The sequence below is a fragment of the Pseudopodoces humilis genome, chromosome 10 (genome assembly GCF_049639895.1).
Source record: "Pseudopodoces humilis isolate 2021_Gansu_Grassland_sample_001 chromosome 10, ASM4963989v1, whole genome shotgun sequence".
NCBI lineage: Eukaryota > Metazoa > Chordata > Aves > Passeriformes > Paridae > Pseudopodoces > Pseudopodoces humilis.
This window is the reverse complement of record NC_142209.1, coordinates 27,729,875-27,751,368: the sequence shown is the minus strand read 5'-3', so window position 1 is coordinate 27,751,368 and position 21,494 is coordinate 27,729,875. Positions and strand designations below refer to the sequence as shown.

The window sequence follows — 21,494 nt, the reverse complement described above, 5'->3', positions numbered from 1 at the left end:
AAAGAGGAATGATGGAATAGGTCTACGAGAACATGATTAGGCTCATTTCAGATCTGGGGGTGGCTGGTTTGCTCCTGACTCAGAGTGATTCCTGAGCTGTCACACATCAGATGGCCTCAGTCAGCACCCAAGGGAGAGGGCAGGGCTCAGGGGGCTACCTTGGGACCTTTAGAAGGGGGAGCTGACTATGATCCTGCTTGGACACCCTTAGCATCTTCTCCTGTGTCCTCAGGCTGGGAATTTCAACCATGCCCTGTAGAGACCACGTTTACATTCCAATGTAACTGGTGAGACTGGCTCTCCCCATACCCAGTTGTCTTCCTGCCCAGAATTGCTGTGCAGAAATGCACCTGTTTCTGACAGATTTGGCTTCATTTTATCATAGAACAATTCCTAAGCAATTTAAGCCAAGCTTTACTATGGCAGGTCTAAACCAAAATGAAGTCTCACTACCCTCTGTGCAGGTTCACCTGAGGTTAGTCTTCAGAGTTTGCCCAGGTGCAGGTTCTGCTGTTCCTGATGTGTGGAATGACGTTGGGAAACATCTACCAGCACCTCCAGCTGCCTGGGAGGTCTGTTCTACTTTAAATGGGGACTTCAAAAATTAAAGAGGAAAGACATTTCAGCAGGGCCTGTTGTGACAGGACAAGGAGTAGTGGTTCCAGTTTAAAAGAGGAATGATTCAGACTCGATATAAGGATGAAATCTTTATGATGTGGGTGATGAAACACTGGCACAGGTTGCCCAGAGAGGTGGTGGATGTCCCATCCCTGGAAGTGTTGAAGGCCAGGTTGGACAGGGCTCTGAGCAACCTGGGCTAGTGGAAGGTGTCCCTGATCATTGCAGGGGGGTTGGAAGTAGATGATCTTTAAGTTCAACCTGAACTGTTTGTGGTTCTGTATGGTACTGTTTTATGGCCTCATTTAAAATCTCCCTGTGCTGCAGAAGCAGGGGAGGAAAGGGCACACATGAAACTGTTGGTGATATTTTGGGGGAACAAGACAGAGTGTGCACAGCATCTTTAAACAAACTGGAGCTGAGTATTGCTCCAGGAGCCCAACACAGGCATCCCTCTTGCTGGTGGGAGATGGAGCAGCCCCCTGCCTTGTGTCCTGCCCTCTGTTTGTCCATTCAGCACACTCCCCAGCTGCTCCTGCTCTCCTCAGGCCAGGGCTAACTGCAGCTATTTCACAGGCAGCACTACCCAGTGGGTTTCCTAAAACACACTGCAGGGCCTGGCCTGACCAAGATCAGTGGAGCAGGTATGTTCTTCCCACATTAAAGACAATTAACTTTGGATGGGGATGAATGGGAGCAACATTTAGTCCAGTTTTGCCTTCTCTGTGGATCGGTTCACGCTGGCTGAGGCCGAGTCTCACATCTTTCCTGGAGGCAGAGCCTCCTGTGCGTGTGAAGGCCGGGCTTACACGGAGCCATTAGAGCAGGGCAGGGCTTTGATCTCAAAATTGCATCACTTTGCAGATGAAAAAAAACCCCAAAACTGAGTTAATGAAACAGCAGGCAAGCCTGCAAGTAAATAATTTCAGCTTCTCCCAGAGCAGGCTCAGTCCCTGTGCCCCTGAAACAGGGGCAGGAGCCACGCGTGACCCCAGAGGTACCGGAATGTTCCCGATGGCCCCGGTGCAGAAAGAGCAGGGATGTGCCAGCTCTGGGAGGGCAAGATGTGGGCAGAAGCAGAGGAAAGCAGGATAAGGGGTGGGTGGGAGCGTGCCACAGCTCCTGGGGAGCCATGGGGAGCAGTGGAGGAGCAGGAGGCTGTGGAGGAGCAGCTCTGTGCAGCCTCCTGCCCTGGCCCCAGGCTGTGGAGCCGCTGTGGCTGGCACGGTGCCCAGGCAGACTGGGCTGGCTCTGCACCCCAGTGCAGCTCCCAAACCAGACCTGACTTGCTCCCTGCCAGCTCCAGAGCAGCCTGAGCAGGGTGGATAGACGTGCCCTGAGGATAAGTCTGCATTGCAGTGCAGAGGTGAGACCTGGGCTGGGTGAGACAGACCTGGGCTCGCCCCTGGGAGCCGTGGGGCTGCGGAGCACCCAGAACATGTGAGCTGTGTGTTCCTGGGCTCTGGGGTGTGGATGGGGAGGAGGAGGGAGGCTTTTTGCCTCAAAGAGCCTCGCAATGCTTTTGGGAACTGAGTCTGGGTTGGTGGAAGGACCCTATGGACTGGCATGTGCTGTGCTCATCAGTGGGGTGGCCATTCTGTAGAGATCACATGGAAAAATCATAAAATTATGAAATCATTAAGTTGGGAAAGCCCTTTGAGGTCGTTGAGTCCAACTAGTAGCCCAGGACCAGCAAGGTCACCACCAAAGCATGTCCCCAAGTGCCACATCTACACATCTTTTACATCCCTCTGGGAATGGTGACTCCATCGCTGCCTCCAGCAGCCTGTTCCAACACCTGATAAACCCTTTAGTGATTAAACTTTTCCTCATATCCAATGTAAACTTCCCAACCAGCAGCACTGGGAAGTGGACAAATTGGAAGTGCTGAAATTGGGAAAAATACACTGCCCTCTTCCTTAGAGTGCCTGGATCTTGGGGTTTGACTGAGGATCCTCAGACCCTGCTGCCTGGCACTGGGACAAACCCCAGCCCTTCATCTGGGTGGTTCATCTCCAGGAAACCAAAACCATCCAAACACATTTTGGGTGACTCCAGAAAACATATCCTTTTAAAGGTGTCCCATCTCCTTAATCTGTGCTGCAAATGTGGTTTCTTATTCCTGAAATTCTTCTGTGTTAGAGGAAAAAATAAAAAGGTAGATAAAGAAGCGGTCAGAAGAAATTTTATCAACCCAAATCACAGGTGACTTTCAATGGTGTCTTGAGAAATAAAGTCTGTCACAAGCCAGCAGCCGCTGGAAGAGGAGTGGAGATGATTTTCCTCCTGGCAGCTCCAAGCACCTTGGGAATTTCATCTGCTCTCAGCACTCAGCACTAGATGGCATCCAAGGTGGGAATTTGGGCTTTCAAATACAGTCCCGGGCTCTGAAATTATAGTGGTAACTGGATTAAAAAATGAGGATCCCATCTGAATGAGGAGAAAAATCGAAGGGCCAAGGAGGTGGAGTTTTCCCATCTCCTGCTGCCATCTCATTGTGGTGCAGCCCCCTCCAAGGTCTGTTCCACCACCTCAGCTGAGTGCTGGGCCTCCAGGACGGGAAAATAATGCGACAGAGGGAAGAGCAGAGGCACCATCTGCAAGGCAAGGTGCATTCAAGCCTGCAGGGATGCATTCACCCATCCTCTTTTTCCTCTGAATGCTGCCAGCCCCGTGGCTGCTTGGACACACAGCACACTGCAAAGGTTGCTGAATGCTTGTGTCCCTTGGTGTCACCCAAGGGGTGCAGCCTGGGGTGACTGGAGCAGCTGCTCTGAGCTGGAAAACATCTCCCAGCAAGGGAATTACCTTTGCATCATTCACCTTGTTTACTAAATAAGCCAAATTGTCCCTACACCGTTGATGGGATTTGGGAGAAAGCAGAAGCACCATGAGAGACAACTCTTGCCTGGTGGGTTTTTCCTCCCCTTTACCCCTGCTGATGTGGGATGAAGAGGGGGAGTGCCCAGCACCTCTCCCTGTCACCCATCTGTGTTCTCCTGGGTGGAAGGTGGGATTAGACCCTCAGCCCTCCAGCTTGGGTAGCAAATTATCTGTTGTTATCACCTCTCAACCAAACCATGGCCATGAGCAGGCTCCTCAGGAGAGGCAGCTGTGCTTGACCCCTGGCTCAGGGCTGTGGCACTGCAGGCCAGGAAGGGGCTCAAATGCACACAGAGGTGTGAGGAGCAGACAGGTGATGGTTACACGGACATGGGTGGCTGCCTGGAGGTGCAGGAGCCACGGGAGAGACACGAGGCTCCCTCCCTGCCCTGTTTGCACTCTGCAGGTGACCTCAACAACTTAATGAGCACTGTGTGATTGCCAGCACCATTTCCTGTGCCCTGGCCCTGCTGAGGAGGGTGCCAAGGTCCAGGTCCTGGAGGTGACTTTACAGCCACCTTTCTGTTTTTCCTCTGTCTCCAGCTGAGCAAAGGGTTCTGAGGTCTGAATACCTCACCACTGCCCAGAAATCATTCTCCCTCTTGAACACCTTTGTGCTCACACCTTTTGTTTTTCTTTTCCTCGTGTTTTCCTGGTGTGAGCACAGCATCAGGCAGGGATGCAGGAGAGCTTTATCGAGGCTCTGCTGGGGTTTGAAATACTTCTCTTCCCAAAAGTATATGTACCTACAAGAAATAGCTTGAACCCAAGCCCTGAGTAGGCAGAGCCACTACAGACTGCTGTTTGTGTGCCCATTCCCTGCGCCTGCAATTATGGGGAAATTGCCATCGTGTAAGCAGCAGCTGTATGAATAACTCTATTATTTGTTATTATTAGTCCTAGATGTGTGTTTTTCTTGAGATCATATCTGCACAAGAAGGCACATTAATAATAGCCTTTTGAACTGGCCAAGTTTAATTTCTATGGATCGTGAAACTTTTGAAGCAAGGTGCTGTTTATTGCTTTCTTCTGAAATCAAAGGTCTTAAGCCGCAGCAGAGAGAGCTCTGTGTTGTCCAGACTGAGTTCTTGTAAGGGCAGGCGGTCATGTTGAGCTCACTCTCCTCATCTGGCATCAGCAAAAGGGTCTCGTGTTACAGCCTGGTGCCAGCCTATTTTAGGAAGCAAGATTCCCCTTTTATGCAATTATTTTTCATGTGAGTTTAAGTTCTGTTCTCCTTTGCTCTGTTTCAGTCTTTTCTCTCTCTTCCCTTCAGGTGGGGTGTGTTATTCAGACAACAACAGCTTCTCAGCCACCAAGGTGCTGTCTGAGTATGGAAAACATGAGCAAGAATGGGTCAAGAAATAGGAAAAACCATGTGGAGCGTCCAAAAAAGGACATGGAGCTGCTGGAGGGAGTCCAGCCACAGAGATCACCTGAGGGCTGCAGAACCCTGGGAGAGCTGTGGGTGTTCAGCCTGGAGATGGTTCCAAATAGACCTTAAAACCCCTTCCAGTGCCTAAAGATCCTCCAAGAGAGCTGGAGAGGAACTTTGGACAAGGACATGGAGAGGACAAGGGGGCAATGGCTTCACACTGACAGAGGGCAGGGGTAGATTAGAGAATAGGAAGAAATTGTTCCCTGTGAGGGTGGTGAGGCCCTGGCACAGGGTGCCCAGAGAAGCTGTGGCTGCCCCATCCCTGGAAGTGTCCCAGGCCAGGTTGGAGAGGACTTGGAGCAACCTGGGATAGAAGAAGGTGTCCCTGCCCATGGCAGGGGGTGGAACAAGACGATCTCGAAGGTCCCTTACAACCCAAACCATTCTGTGATTCATGTTTTCTCTCTGAGGGCCATTATTAGGAGCTTTTCATGCAAGTACAGTAGAGAAGAGTAAGATCAGGGTCAGGTTCCTTAATGCCCATCGTGACCCACCAGCATTTTTTGGGCTGTTTGTCAGGTGCCCACAGAAGCACACGCAGTCACAGAGCCACCCAGGCTGAGGAGCAGATGAAAACAAACCCAAATGAAAACTGTGCCTTCTCAGACCTGTGTGATTTGTGCTTTTGCAGTTGCGTTTGTCACCCCAAAAGCTTTTTGCCCCGCTTTCCCAGCAGCTGGTGGTGTGAGGATTTGCTGAAGGCAGGAGGGTGTAAAGGTGGGAGTGTGCCTGGGAAAAGGTGGGCAGGGGAGAACAGGTAAAAAGAGAACCCAAAACACATATTTTGAGGAGGGAGGAGGTGTCTTTTTCTTTAATTTTTCAATCCCAGTGTTTCAAAATAGCCTCGTGGTTTGGAAACAGGAGGATTTTGACATTCAGTGTTTGATGTTGGTAATTCTGATAAAGGAGATAAAGGGTCCGTGATGGAGCACTGGAGTTATTTGTGGGCTGTTGGGCAATGGCTGTCAGTGAACCTGTGTCTTTGTGTGTTTAAAGTGTAGTCCCTGACATTTACTGCCAATTTTAAAGGGATTTGTTCTTTGCTATTTCATAATCCCTGATTCAGAGCAAATTTGCAGATTTTGAATATCAGAAGAGACCATTAATGCCATGGTCTGAGTCTCTGGATAGCCAAAGACACCTAATTTCATCTCCTCCTGTACTGAGCCAAATACTTTGTGCTCAGCTGCACCACAAAGCAAGAGATGAAGGTAGAAAGATCAACCACTAATCCAATACTCAAAAATCTGTTCCAAGGTTTGAGCATTGTCACTATTCAAAATAAAATGGGCAATTCATAATTTTTCTATTTTTCTTAATCTTAATCTACTTTTGGGTACTCATTTTTCTTAGTCTACCTTTGGGTAGAAGAATAATTTATGCCCAAAAATTCATGTGAAAGCAAGTATTTCTTCAACCCATTCAAAATAAAGGAAAAAGATAGGCTGGATACATATCCCAGGGAATCTCCTTGGCTTTACAGGGAAAATAGCCTCCTGTTAGTGATGTGATGCTGTGGTCTGCAAGGCAACTTTGTGTGCATTTGTAAAGTCATTTGAGCTGCATTAAGGTCAATATCATAACTTGAAGAGACTTTTTTTCTTCTTTACAGACATTTCTTCAGCATTTGGAAATCCAGTGTCCCAAGCAAAATTAAACTGGCGGAGAAAACTGAAGCAAGAAGGGAAGCTTGTGCACTCAGAGAGAAAATGAAAAAGTTTTTTAACTGGAAATGTGTGTGACAAGGCTTGACTATTAAAAGACTGTGTTGCAAGATAATTTTTGGGGAAAGAATTGCAGCTAGAAAGGGGGTGTGAAATAACTGGTTCATGCTGAGTCAGTGATTTGAGTGCTGTAGTTTTGCAATGTGCTACTAACCCAAACTGTGGATCCTACCACTCCTGAGTTTTGGGGCCTGGCTCTTATCACAGAAGCAAACAGCCTCTGTGAAAGGGTTCAGAATACAAATGGGGGAGCAAATCCTTTTCAGAGCTATAAAACCCTCTTGTGTTTTAAGGAGCCTCATCATTTCTGGCAAGGCTTTCAAAGAAAACAGTGTCAAGATCCTCTCGATGAATAGCAACATTAATATATTAGGTGTGTATTATGTAAATCCATGCTTCAGTGGAGCACTAGATAAGATAAATGGGAGCAAAGAGCAGGCTTTGAAGGCTGCTGGTGAGGTTCTGTGTGTGTGTGCTGTGCCTCTTGAAGGCTTGGTGCAGAAATCAGAGCCCACTGAGGTCCTGCCCTCCCCTCCTGCTCAAGCGGCTGCTGCCGTGGACCCATTAAATTTTGTCACCACATGGCACAGCCTTGCTCAGCCACAGCGCTGCAGGGCTGTGCCTGAAACACCTCTTTTCCCCCAGTTTTGGTGCAGAGGCAGAGAAGTTCCTCTGTAGCAGAACTGTGCATCTCCTTTGCATCCCCCTGGCACGGCGTGGCACAGAGGGGTGACCAGGGCTACAGCAAACCCAGTCTGGGTGCTGGAGCAAATATTTGGGGAGGGTCCAGCCTGGCCCTGGCAAACACATTGAAATTCTTGAGGCTGTTGGACAATGACTTATCAAGATAGAGAGACCTGGGAGCAGATAAGCTCAGGGACTTGTGCATTGTATACAAATACCTGGCCAAGCCCTCGAAGCTCACATGAGGAGCAATGCTGGAGCTCTGCCCTGGTGAAACTCCATTTTTTTGCTGTATAATTGTGCAAGACAGGATGAACAGAGGGTCCCCACATGTGAGGCCACATGCTTCATTTTTCTCTTGTGCTGCTTCATCTCTTGATGAGCCCCAATATTGCTCCACATTTTTTTAAATTTTTTTTTTGCTCGTGATGTCTTTCAGAAGCCTCTCCCTGTTACACACCCAGACCCCTCCAGTACCATCCCATCAAAGCAGGGTCTTGATTCACTTTGGGAAGGCAGAACCTCACGTTGAGCATCGCCTTTCCTGCTGCCCCATGGTGGCCACCACACACCTGCCCCACCAGCACCCGTGTTCATCGTCAGGGCTTCACGCTTTGAAGGCGACGCCAAAAGCTGTGGGGTGGCCCATAAAAATGGCTTGGTCTAGACATGGAACAAGATATTAATTTTTCTTTCACTCTTCACTCGGACGAGGAGCATTTTCAACCAGGTCATTGAGACAGTTTGCGACCAGAAATAAATCCAAGCCCAGAAAACGTCGGCGGACCTGTTGACTTTATAAACCACAAATGTTTGTATCCTGCAACAAATAGCTGGGAAGTGCCCGGACCAGACATTACAAACGTGTTAACTACCCCGAGTTAACCAGTAATCAATTGGGGGTGAAAAACCCCAGCGTGGACCTCTCCTCTGAGACTGCTCTTTTATAACGGGGCTTTCATTTAGGCCCTGGTAATTAAACCATGGCACATTCTTGACTTTCAAACAAACTCCTGGGAGCTGGCCAGCCCCAGCACAGACCCGGGTTTTACCAGGCTGGAAACGAGGGTGATGTTCCACCTCTTTCATGAGCTGTTGTTGATGGTGGAAATGCCTGCCCGAGGTAGAAACTGGGAATTCCACAGCCAGCCCTTCAAGGCTGCTCTAATAAACACATGAAAGGATTTGGGGGGAAATATATGAAAATACCGGTCTGTTGAGATGATTTTTTTCAATGCCACCAGTTTTGGGGGGAAGGTCTGTTACTGAGGCCTGAAATTTTTAATAATTAGCACGCATCAATAGTTAATTTAGACTGCTGATTTTTGACTTTTGCAGTCCAGGTCTGCTCGTTTCTCTGTCAATACCATGAGCTGCCGAGGTGCTTTGATGGAGCTGAAGTTTGGCATTCCCAGGCGAATGCTGAGGAATGGCAGTAGATGGTGCTGTTATTCTCTTTTTTGAGGACAGGGATGGCAGACGAAAGACAGGCACAGCTGTGACTGAACACGAGGTGTTACCAGACCCCAATGTCCCCAAATTATAAATCAGGCTCCTTCAAATCACGGGATTTGGTCTTTAGAAAATCTTAAATCAAATAACATCCTTTATTACAGCTTCTGTGTTTTGATCTTTTGGATGAGATTTCCAGCTTACGTTTTCAAACTTTTTGTTGTGATCGTGTAATTTGAAATTTATTTCATTTTTTCTTCATTTTTGTAATAACGTGAATTGAAATCCTCCAATCATGTCAAGAGCCAACAAGATTTAGGGGAACTAAATTAAATTAGGGAGAAACATCAGGGTTGTGAAACTTGGCAGGAATGCAGATGCTGGTTTCAAAACAGACTGGACTTTAAGTTGTTGGCAAATTGAATGTTGCTGACCCTGAGTGATTTGTGATGCCAGGAACGGGTCCATGACCATAGATTGTGCCACCCCTCGGGTCACTGAGGCACGTGCCTGAGGGCTGACCCTCCTGGCCTGCATCAGCCTGGATCCCCAATCCCCTGGATCCCCTGGATTCCTGGACAGCACCAAACCCTGCATCAGGATGACATTTATCAGCTAATTCTTTTTAATGACCTGAAGGTTTATGAGGCTTGATCCTTCCCAGCCTCATTGGAGGGGGCAGAACTGGGTCCCCTTTGGATTTCACTTTTATTTGCCTTTCTCTGCAGTGACAGGCCTAACCCCAGCCTTTGTAAAAATTTAACAGGGCGGTGTTGACTGTGCAGGTTGGACAACCTGGCGCCGGGGACGGTGTCCAGCATGGGGACACAGCTGGTGTCCTGCCATGGGGTGGGCAGGGCAATGCCCCCACCTGCAGCCCCTCTGAGCGTGTTTCCTCCAGCAGCAGCAGCAGCTGGTGGGGCTAAAAATACCCCTGAACAGGGTAGTGGTGGTTGAGCTTTGGAATTTTCAGAAGTTTACTGGTACTTCTGCCTGGTGACTCCAGTGCAGGCCACCTGATGTGCAGCACGTAACTGTGCTCCCCTTCGGTGGGGAACAATCTCAGATAAGGGATAACAATCAGCTCGCTTTCTTATTTTAGGGTTGCTGTAGCCACGGTCATTAGCAGCTCCAAGAAATACAATAGGCAGGGCCTGGTCCTCCCACACTGCGTGTCCCCTCTCCAGAAGAGCTGCTGCCAAAATCCTCCCTGTGACAGAAAAGCAAAGCAGGTTCCCAAGGAAGATCTGGCTGTAGGGGTGAGGGGGAAGGGGTGGCATGGCACTGGGTAGTGCCTCAAAATGAGCCTCAAAATGAGCATCCCACCGGGCACACTTCAGGCATCAACCGCTCTGCAGCAGCATCTGTGTTTGCAGCACATCAGGAAGAGCAGAAGAGTTGCAGCCTGGAGAACAGAAGGCTCCAGGGATACCTTAGAACCCTTTCCAGCATCTAAAGGGGATCCAAAAGAAGTGGAGAGGAACTTTGGACAAGGACATGGAGTGATAGAAGGGGAAATGGCTTTGAACTGACAGAGGGCAGGGTTACATTAGGTATGAGGGAAAAATTCTTCCCTGTAAGGGTGGGGAGGCCCTGGCACAGGGTGCCCAGAGAAGCTGTGGCTGCTCCATCCCTGGAAATGCCCAAGGCTAGGTTGGATGGGGCTTGGAGCAGCCTGGGATTGTGGAATGTGTCCTTGCCCCTGGGGAATGAGATGATCTTTACAGTTCCCTCCAACCCAAACCGTTCCAGGATTCTGGGGTACTCTACATTTGTGAGTGGAGCAGCCCAGAGCGCCAGGACCACGTCCTGCCCGGCCAAGGGGAGCGGGATGGGGTAAGCAGGAGCATAAGGGCAGGCCACAGGTTCACTCCCTGCTCCAACAAACAGTTATTTTACATTAAATAATGTGTGGGATAAACTGCTTCCATGAGCCTCAGAGCAGAATCTGAAGCCTTCTCCCTTCCCTTCTCCCTCCCCACACCAGCCCTGCACACCTGGTGGAAACTAAACCTCTCACAATCTTTCAAGCAAGAGGTTGGGGCTCCTCCTGCCCCAAACCAGACCTTACTGTCTCACTTGAGCACCCTTTTCTAAGAAAAAAGGAAACAGAAGAACATTTGTACTGTTGTTTTTTGGTTTGTCTTGGGGTGGATTTTTTGGCAGACACCCTTTGCCTGGGATCACGTTGACTGGTCATGGTGATTGAGTAAGGTACAAGTAAAACCTTTTCTCAATTTTTTAAGATCTTGATGTGTCATGAACAGGTTTCCACATAGTCCTGTCCCACTGATACAAAGATAAAGGGGGCAGCAACAAGTTCCTGCCCCTTTACCCATTCCAGGAATAGCCTTAAAGAGCTGATTCTCTTAAAATGACGAGACTGAATGAATAAAACTCAATTTGTCTTTTCAAATTGTTGGGCTATGAAAGAAATTTGGGAAAGAACAAGTGGTACAACAATTTTTGTTCTTCCCAGAAATTATATCAACATATTCCTTGTTCACCAGGAATTGGGTCCATGTGGGGTGGGAAGGTAGCAAAAATCAGTCCTTCTCCAAAAATGCGGAGCAAAATTCACTGGTAATACAAACTCAGTTCAAATAATTTATATAAAGAAAAACCCCAATCCACAGTGAGAATTTTGAGTCTGGCTGAAAGCAAAATATGAGGTCTTGGAGGATACTGTTGCATGGTGTATATGATAATCCCATTTATGAATAAACAATTAATTATTACTAATGAATCTCTTGCATATTATTGACAAAGGCACAGAAGCTGCTTCTTGGCACTGCTGACTTACCCATTGTCAAACGTGAACTGGGCAATTGTGGTGGCTGCTGCTCGCTTCAGAAATTGTCCAAGATTCAGATTTGTGTGCCCTGGCTGGCATCAATTAACAGCACAATCTTTTTGTTATGAAAATGCAAACATAAGTAGCCTGAGGGGTCTTGTAAATGCAAATACAAACCCATGATTTCAATTTCCCTGAAAGTACAAGAAAGCCTCATTTTTTTATTTTTTTTTTTTATTTGCTGTTACAATGATAAGTCTCAATTTTTTGTTGGTTTTTTTTTTTTTTTTTCGCCTTGCTTTGAGCACAAAATGGAATTTAACCCAGGGAATCAGCAGATTTGGGGATGTGGGGAGGCTGGAGCCAGCTGCTGGAGTCTGTGGGCTCCTCTAAGCAGGGCCAGGCTCTGAAGGGTGAGGGGAAGGTGGGTGCTTGGCCCCACGGTGGACTGGGCTGGGCAGTGTGCCCACAGTTTTGGGAGAATTCCCATGTGAAGATTTCTTTCTGCTTGCTCCAGGCATCCAAGGAGCCTAAATTAGGCACCCACACCTCTGCCACTCTCAGGGGAAAGACAAAGAGACCTTGAGGAGTGTCCCTCGTGGACAGCTTGGTCCCCTGGGTGGGTGATTGGCACCATCATGGGCCAAAAGTGATGCTTTTGTATTCAGTGCCACGGGGTGATAATGGGCAAAAGAGTCCCCTCAACGGCAAGGTGGGAGCTGGCACCTGATTTCACATCCCTGAGGCATCGCTGAGGCTTAGTGAAAGAATTGGGTGAACGTCCAAGGTCTGTTTCCCCCTTTCTTTTCACACCTCACGTGTAAAAGTAAAATTTGAAAACAACCGCTTCACTTTCTTGCTCCTTCCCAGGCTGGTCCCAGTATTCCCCATGGATGTGTCTAAAGAGATTCCTGGAAAAGCTGCCCTTGCCCCGGCGCACTCTCCAGGGCTCTGGTGCTATCTGCAGCTCCGGGAGGAGCAGCAGGGAAGGGTGGCCTTGCTGGGGGCTCTCCCTGCCCTCCCTGCCGGGGAAACAGCAGGGATGCAGCAGGATACGTGCCAGCACACAGGTGAGAGGCTGAGGTCAAATGCACGACCCCAAAAATCGGAGGAGAAGTGGTTGAACACCGTCCTGAGCAGCTCCCTGGGGTAGCAGCTCTCTCCCCACCTCCTGCAGCCCTGCTCGGAGCAGAGCATTGCCCTCCTGCCAGCTCGGGTTCCTGGGAAACCTTTCCCTTACTTCCTCGATGATTTTTAATTAGACCAAAGGAGCGATTAAGCAAGGCAGCAATCCCTGAGCCGAGTTTCCCGTCACACTCATTTGATGAAGGTGTTGCTGCGGGAGGACAGAGCTGCCGCGGTTCTGCGATGGCACCAGGCAGGGGGGCACAGCCAAACTCCAGCCTCGCCCCGCTGGGCTCTGCCGGGCTCTGCGGGTACCACACACATCATGTCCCCACCCCTGTCCCAGCACACGGAGCACAGCTGGAGGGCAGGAGGAAAAAAAACATGAGAAAAATGTTTATAAAGTTGTTTGTTGTTAGTTTTCTGCCCCTTGCACCGTTCCCAGCTTTCGGGAATCCTCCAGCCTGGGATCGGCTGGTTGTTTCCCTTTCCCCCCTGCACTCCTGCATGAACGAACGCTAGAGGCTCCCTCCTTCTGGTCCGCTGCGAGAGAGAAAACTTTAGTTCCTAACTCTTTTTTTTTTTTTTTAACTTCCCTCAGGAAAAAAATGTGGAGTTAATTATCTATGTAAAATGTCAGATGCAGGAAAGGGGCTGTGCTTACTTGGATATCCCATCCGAGGCGAAGTGACTGATTTTTTTTTTTTGATTTTTTTTTCCCTTTTTTTTTCTTTTTTTTTTTTTTCTTTTTTTTTTCCTGAGGGCTGGAAAGCGCCTCTCGAAATAAAAGTGCAGAACCGAGCCGGTGGCTCCCAGAGCGGCCGGGGCAGGCACGGCGGGAGCCCCCAGCGCAGCTCAGTGCGGAGCCCACCTGCCCCCGGGGCAGCATCGCCCCGCAGCTTCTCCCGGACTGAGACCTTCATACACACACATACGCACACATTTATATATATATATATAAACATATATACACACGCTTTTTTTTTTGTTTAGTTTTTTAAATCCTTTCCCCCGGCTTTTCCTCCAGGACTTTTCCACCGCCTTTGGAACAACCCGCAAACTTCTCGCTCGCTGCCCTTTCGCTGCTTTCTTGGTGTTTTGGGTTTTTTTTTCGGTTGTTTTTTTTTTTGGGAGGGGGAGAGAGAGAGAGAGAGAGCTTGTTTTGATTTTTGTTTTGCTACTTCGATTTTTTTTGGTTTGGTTCGTTTTTTGTTGTTGCTTTTTTTTTTTTTTTTTTTTTTTTTCTTTTTTCCTCGTCTCTCCTTGGGAAGACCCGCCTGCCTCTCTCGCCTGCCGTGCCCCAGCGGAGAGGCCGGGAACGGCTCCGGCGGCGCGGGCAGCACCTCCCCGGCGCACGGCGTGCGAGCCCGGCGGCGGCGCGGCTCGGCTCGGCTCGGCTCCGAGCGGCTCCCTGCGGCCCGGCCCGGCCCGGCTCGGCTCCGAGCGGCTCCCTCCGGCCCGGCCCGGCCCGGCTCGCCTCGGTTCGGCTCCCTCCGGCCCGGCCCGGCTCGGCTCGGCACGGCTCGTCCCGGGCGCTCGCCCCCGATAATGCAGAGCTACAAGTACGACAAGGCGATCCCGCCGGAGAGCAAGAATGGGGGCAGCCCGGCGCTCAACAACAACCCGGCCAAGAGCAGCAGCAAGAAAGCCCTGCTCATCTGCCTCGACTGCCTCTGCCTCGTCATGGGTGAGCACCGCGGGCTCCGCGTCCCCTTCTCCCCGCTCCCGCACCCCCGCCGCTCCCCGGGAAAAACTTTTGGGAAAGTTGTGCGGAGGGCGGGCAGAGCTCGGGCGGGCAGAGCTCGGCCGTGCCCCGGCCGCGCCGCTTCCCGAACAAAAGCGCAGCGGGGCCGCCGGGAGAGCCGGGCCGGGCAGCGAGCGGGGGGAGCCGGGGAGCGGCCGGGCCGGGCTGCGGAGCGCGGGGGCCCCCGGGGGGAGAGCCCCGAGCCCCGATCCGCTCGTTGCGGGCGATTTGCTCCCATTTCTGCCGGGGCCGGGGGAGCGGCTCGGCGGGGAGCAGGGGGCACTGTGGGCTCGGGGATGCGCCCCGGGGGTGCCCCCGGCCCGGGCCCCGCGCCCGGAGCTGGCTCGGTGGCACCTCGGCGGCGCCGGCGCCAGCTCCAGGTGGAGGCAGCGCTCTACGGTCAGCCCGGCTCGTGTTTTGGTTAATCACGGAAAATAGCAACTCTTGCCGCTCCGGTTACTGTGTCGCTCTGCTGCCGGCTTTGCTCTCTCTCGCATCTCGCTAAACTCATTCCTTTCAAAGCCCGGAGCGCTCTCGCGGCCCCTGGCAGAGGTTTGGGTTTGCCTGCCCTGCTCGGCTTTCGGAGATGCGATGGCTTTTGGAGATGCTGTGGCATGGAAGGGAACTGTCAACAGCGCGTCTCAAAAAAAACTTTTTGCATTCCAAAACATCAACCCTTCCATTGTGGCTGCGATGCTGAATATTTAATTGACAGACACAGGCAGGGGAAATCAACTGGCTTCCAACAAAGAGATTAATAACACAACAGCACGTGAGTTTAATACTCCAGACACCACAGTCTTTAAAACAATTGTTTCTGCTTAGAGCCCATTTTTTAAAGACTGTCAGTTTGATTTAATTTTTATGCAGTTTATTGATCATCTGGTGTATATTAGGGGGCACTAATAACATTAGGAGGAGAGGCATGGTTTTCTCTTTATATTCCCACAAGAACAGGGGCCAGTGCAGAAAGCTTCATCTTCTCGGATCTGGAAAAAATAAAAATACTTGATATCCAGTATATGAAACTAATATAAGTAGAAACATAACTAGCTGGACTTACCTCACTTATTTAAGCAAAAAGTCGAATTCCTAGTAAAACAGCTCCTGGGAGTCAGAACTTTCAAACTTTTATTTACCCAAGTTTTCTTAACTTGAGGCGTTCCTGGCATGAGTAGGTGCTATTTGAATGGGGAAAGAGTTTTGCTTCCCCTTCTCTGGGCTAAGGGTCCTAAATGAAAAAGCAGTTGGTTGACATGTGTTATTCCACTTGTGCTAGTTTGGGTAAACAGGACTTATCAAGCATCACTGGAAAGTATTGTTAGCAGGGAATAATGTGATACAGCAAAACTGTAATTGTTGCTTTGTTTCAGGTTGCTACAGGTGGAAATGGGGAAATAAACAGCAGAGCTGGCTCATTTAGGGGTTTTTGTTGGGGTTTTTTGTTCTGTTGGTTTTTTTTAAGTTGAGGAGCGTTTAAAAGTAAGAGCATGAATGCAATAGCTGAAGGAAAGTTTAGATCTGGCTGATCACTGGCAGGTGAAGAATATAGGTGGGACATGGAGAGCCCATGATGTGTGTTTGGGGATGGAGAGCCCATGATGTGTGTTTGGGGATGGAGAGCCCATGATGTGTGTTTGGGGATGGAGAGCTCATGATGTGTGTTTGGGGATGGAGAGCCCATGATGTGTGTTTGGGGATGGAGAGCCCATGATGTGTGTTTGGGGATGGAGACCCCATGATGTGTGTTTGGGGATGGAGAGCTCATGATGTGTGTTTGGGGATGGAGAGCTCATGATGTGTGTTTGGGGATGGAGACCCCATGATGTGTGTTAGGGTATGGACAGCCCATGATGTGTGTTTGGGGATGGGCTTCGCAAATACACCTGGACCAGAAATATCAGACCTGCTGGTGGATCACTGGGGATGAGCTGCTGTGAAAGCTGCCCCACTCACGGAAGCCTTGGCTTGCTCTTCCCTCTGCCTTTTGCTAAGGAAGACTATGTGTTTATAGTTTCCAAGCACATGATTCCTGTTTTCTTGTAAAAAAAAAAATCCCATAAAACCACTTGGAAAGTGGAAAGAAGGCACCCTAGCTGAAGCCTTCCTGTAAGAGAAAGCTGCACAGCTACGAGTTGATGGGTACATATTCAGTGGGGGGGAAAATATGAAAAAGCCCTATATATAAGATAAGAAGGAGCAGAATTGGGTGAAATGACTTCTTCTGAGGTGGAGGGACCATGCTGGTGCATGTGGGCACACGGCCAGTGGCCTCCAGTGCAGTCAAACTGAGTTACGCCTCTTGAGCAGCTGCCCAAAGACATTCAGAGAAGCAGGGAAACAGAAGGCTTTTTCTCATTTGAGAGGCACTTTAGGAAATATTAAAACTGGCCATTTGATTTGCAGAGGCCTGTGACGCTGCACTGGCTCCTGCTGCAGGTAATGCCATAATTTGACCTTGGATTGGTTTTCTCTGAGGGGAAAATGAAAAGAGTGCATTACTGCTGAAATGTTTTTCAGAAATGACACGCTCTCCGTGAGGCTGTAGATGTGTACAAACCCTTTGTTTACACACAAATTTAAACAAATTACCCAGAAGACAATTATCATAAACATCTAAGAAAGTCTGAATTAGCAAAGCTGAGCTATCAGGAGCTTCCTTCAGCTTTAATTTGGTGAGAGTAGTTAGATGGATTCACTTTTGTCTTTCATCCTTAAGCAGTACAATGGTTATCTTGATAGCAAATGCATAGGAGGAAGATTTGTATCTTCTTTTCTTGGGGAGCACAGAGCCATGGGCAGAAGCCCGTGGAGTGGGTTGGATGAAGACCCACTGGACCAGACCCTCTGTTTCTCCTGCATTTTCAGCTTGAGTTGAGTTGACAGGGAGCTGGATGTTATTGAATGACCAGCTCACTCCTCTAATGAGTGCACTTGGCACTCATAAATCCCTGGCTTCTTGCATGAACAAGAGGTTTGGTCGCTGACACTGTGAACTTCCCAGAAATTCCATGCCCGTACCTAACTCAGTATAAAAGGCAGAAAATAACTGAGTGTGCATTTATTAAAGCAGGTCATGCAAGGGGGGGAAAACAACTTTCTCCATCTGCTTCCTCCTCTCGGGAGGGCTCTGTTTTGAGAATTGGAAGATGCTTCCTGAAATTGTTAGGGCCACAGGCGAGCTTGGTGGTGTGGAAGAGTCCCCACTGTCCTGCCCCTGTCTCCTGATCACTGCAAAACATCTGCAAATGTGATTGAGGGGGTCTGTGTGGGTCCCCCTGCTGAGCTGGTTGGTGTCTTTGCTTTGTAGAGTGGTGGGGAACTCTCTGAGCAGTAAAACAAGAGGTGTGATGGGTGGACCTCACTCCACCTTCACCTGATCATCCACAGCCCATCCCTCTGCCAGGAGTCTCCTGTACCTCCTACCTGGAGCTTAGAGTTGTTATTTGGGGGATCTGGGGTGGCCCTGGCTGGGGCAGACCTCAGGGGGTCACTTTTCTTGGTGCCATGGGGTTTGCTGTCCTGCAATGGCCACCAAACCTCCTCCTGATGCAGGAGATGTGGCCAGCTGAGGAAACGCCTCATGCCCTGACCCTTGAGGTGGGATGTTTTGGAGCCTGGCCCCACAGATGTAGCATCTAGAGTTAAATTTACTCCTCTCAGACCTGCTGCTTTCCCTTGGCAGGGACTCCTGGTGTTCAGCAAGCTCTGAGCAGCCACCTGTGCTCTGCTGACGGGTGCTAAGTCAAGCGTTTAATCTCGGAAGAGGGGAAGGCTGTGTCAGCAAGGGTGATAGGGCAGATGAGGGTCTTCAGTAGCTTGTATTTGTGCAGCTTGTGCAGGTAAAACAGCTTCCAAAAAGTCCTTCTTGTGCCATAAAATAGAAGGATTTCATCTGGCATACCTGCTTCTGAGGCTTGTGGAAATTGGGTTTATGGGAGCACATGTTTCAGGCTGGTGGGATGTAAACTGCACATAATTTACTGCCCTTCTTCTTTTCTGCCTCTAATTTAATTTTCTCTCTTCTGTCAATCCCAGTTAATCTGTACAACACAAGTTTTACTGCCTTGGGGAGGTTTTTTGAAGCAACAGATGGATAGACTTCTTACAACCTTAATATCTCTGCAGCTTTCTCACAAATTTGGCATCTCCTGTAGCGAGCTCGATGCTAAAATGAACTTTGAAAGTAAATATTTATGCTAGCTGGACCTTGACATGTTTATGTAAGTGGGGATATAATCTTATAATTTAGGTTAACAGTTTAGGTTACTCTTGACTTTCCTCTTCTGCGTAGAAAATGGTGTAGTCCTGCAGCTCTCAGAAGCAAAAAGGATTTGAGTTCTGCCAGGGGCCCTGTTGCTTCATCACAAAAATTGGTGCAAACGGGCCTGGGATCGTCATTTAAGTGTAAGGAGTGGGAGGAATTGGAGATGAGGGGTGAGGTTAGAGTTATTTGGATGGTGTAAAGACGGATGTGATGAGCTACGCAACTTTGCTTTGTTTGGGTTGGGGCTGTTGTTTTTATTTTTAGGACTACCCCGCTGCGCAGCTCTCACTTGTCGCACGGGCAACATCTTTCTATGCACGTGAAGAAGATGCTGAGCCAACCATTTCTTGTTTTCAGCAAGGGACAGCAAGACCTGACTGTACCAAAGCAGCTGGACAGTCCCAACCCCTCGGTGTTGTCTCCTCCACGCTGTGTCTCCTGCGTGCCGGGGAGGACCGAGCCCACACCACACGTGTGGGTGGAGTGTCGTCATCGTGTTTTCAGCATCCCTAGGTGGGGTTTGGCCATTAATGTTTATGTATCACTCCATACCTGCAGGATCTCCTGGTGGCAGCCAGCTCCTGGCCAGGGAGCTCTGGAGGTGCTCTGGCAAAGGCAGGTTGGCAGAAGTGGCACCTTGGCATGGGGTTGTTGTGCAGGTGGACTCTGCCATAACTTGGGAGTAAAGGAGTTTGGGGTTTTTTTTGAGCCTGGAAAAGCTTCTTATTGAACCAACAGTCAGCAGCTAAAGCGTGATACCCATCTGTTGTGCCTCCCCTGAAAGACCAAAGGAACCAAAGATGAGTGGAAGCAAAGGCGAGAGAAATATTTTGGAGGTGTTTGAAATCCACTTTTTCTGCATTTGCTTTGTGAAAAGAAACAACAACAAAAAAAAAGACAACCGACCTATCAAAAAGAGATTATTAGTGACAATTATACTTGAGGTGTTAATTGCAGAAGAAGGAAATGCTGTACCTATGGCAGACCGAGTCCTCAGGGGTATAAATCTGTTGGCTTTCCCGAGTTGGTGGAACTTGGCCAGCCTGAAGATGTGTCTCCAGGAAAAGCAGAATTACGTGCAACTGCTTCATGGCCAGGAGTGCTTTGAATCCTGTGTACCTGCTGCTGAGACAGGCAGGAGATGGGAATCACAGTTACAGCAGATGACATTTTTATAATTGTCTGTTTGTAGTGAGCGCAGGAAAATAATATAAACATCACTCCCAGATCAAACAGATTATTTTTATACCCTTTAAATCTCAATTTAATATGCATGCCTTTCCTAGGCTGCTTTGGTCTGACTGTTTGTCTGGATACAGGCTGGTGGTGTCTCCAGATGCGTGTGCTCCGTGTACCACCCAAAAATGGTTTGCATACCACAGCTGGGGAACCTCTGGCAAACCAGGGCCCCTCTTCAGCATCTGAGATAGGCAGGGTGTTTGTGTGGCTCCATCCCTGCCTGAAATGCCTTCAAAGAGGGGGAGGCAAAGGCGCAGCTCTGCTGCCGGGCTCGCTCTGGCGGAGCAGGCTCCATCCTCCCCGTTCCCTTCATACAATGCTCCCACTTCATCCATAGTAATCCAGAAGGGACCCTTGTGGTCTCCTGGCCTGCCTGTGCCTGGAACAAGGGCCTGCCTGTTGAAGGCAGCGTGGGGAAAGGCAGCAGCCTTCAAACCCTCCTATCCCAGTGTCCACACAGCCGGCGCGGCGAACAGCAGCTTCCCTGGCATCCCAAGGGGCTGTGTCCCAGCGGGGGAAGGAAGCAGGGAAATCCCCTCCCAGGATGTGGCTTTCCCCCCTGCTAGCTGGGGTCTTGTATGAGTGCTGTCACATATTTTTTTTCATCATCATTATTATTATTATTATTTTATTTTTTACATTTATTCCTTTTCCCTCTGTCTCAAGGCCTTGCTCGGCTCTTCCGATAGGTCAGGTTTCATATTTCAAACAAACAAACAAACAAAAATTAAAAAAAAAAAAGGGCTCAGAAATGAGAATGATAAAACCTCAATGAAAGAGGTGAATTAAAGTAATCCAGCACTTATCCTGTAATTATAAAAGTCTGAAGTCAGTTTTCTGAAGGCACTTCTGTGCTTCCTCCCTTGCCAGTGTGTCTGGAGGCCCATCCTGTGGCCAGCCTTCCATCTGCCTTTCCAGATAGCTCAGCTGGGTGGGTTTTGCCAAGAGCTGGGTGGTGAGTGCCCTGTGTGTCCTGGATCAGTGGGCCCCTTTCTCAGAAGGGCATTTGTATCCCTTTCAAAGCCACCCCGTGTCCGTTTCACTCCTCCCATGACATCCACCTTGGAGGGGCACTACCTGATCCACAGTTTTAGAGCAGGTGGAAAGTTCCTCCATGTGGATCAGATGTCTGTGCCCAGGGATGTGTTGGAGCAGCTGTTGGGAAATTTGAGAATCCCTTCTTGCCTCTTAGCTGCACTCAAGGACCCAGTTGCAGTGACACAGTGGGATCGTGGTCGGCAGAAGCTGCTCCTCCAGTTCGACCTGAGGAAGCAGAATGCCACGAAAACCAGGGAATTTGAAATGTCTTCATCTGGATTTTGATGCAGACAGTTTGAAAGCAGGCCTTAAGCATAAGGTTGTTACCAAGGCAATGCATGAATGAGTTTGAAAATTAGCTTTGTCCCGGCAGGTTTGGAAGTATCAGAAATTCCTATGGAACTCCATCCTTTGGAGTCAGTCACGTAAGTGGACTTGTTTTTCACATGTGTTGGATGTTTTGGAGACAGAGGGTTGAAAACAGACTC

General features: G+C 49.3%; 1 protein-coding gene across 1 annotated transcript in view; it reads left to right on the top strand.

Moving 5' to 3' along the window:
• Window positions 1-14,188: 14,188 nt before the first annotated feature.
• PLPP3 (phospholipid phosphatase 3) overlaps window positions 14,189-21,494 on the top strand; it is a 43,585-nt gene continuing 36,279 nt past the window's right edge. The window contains exon 1 of the mRNA XM_005521200.3: window positions 14,189-14,405. Coding sequence (XP_005521257.1) covers window positions 14,267-14,405 — 139 coding nt within the window. The 5' untranslated portion in view covers window positions 14,189-14,266. The remainder of the gene's footprint in view (window positions 14,406-21,494) is intronic.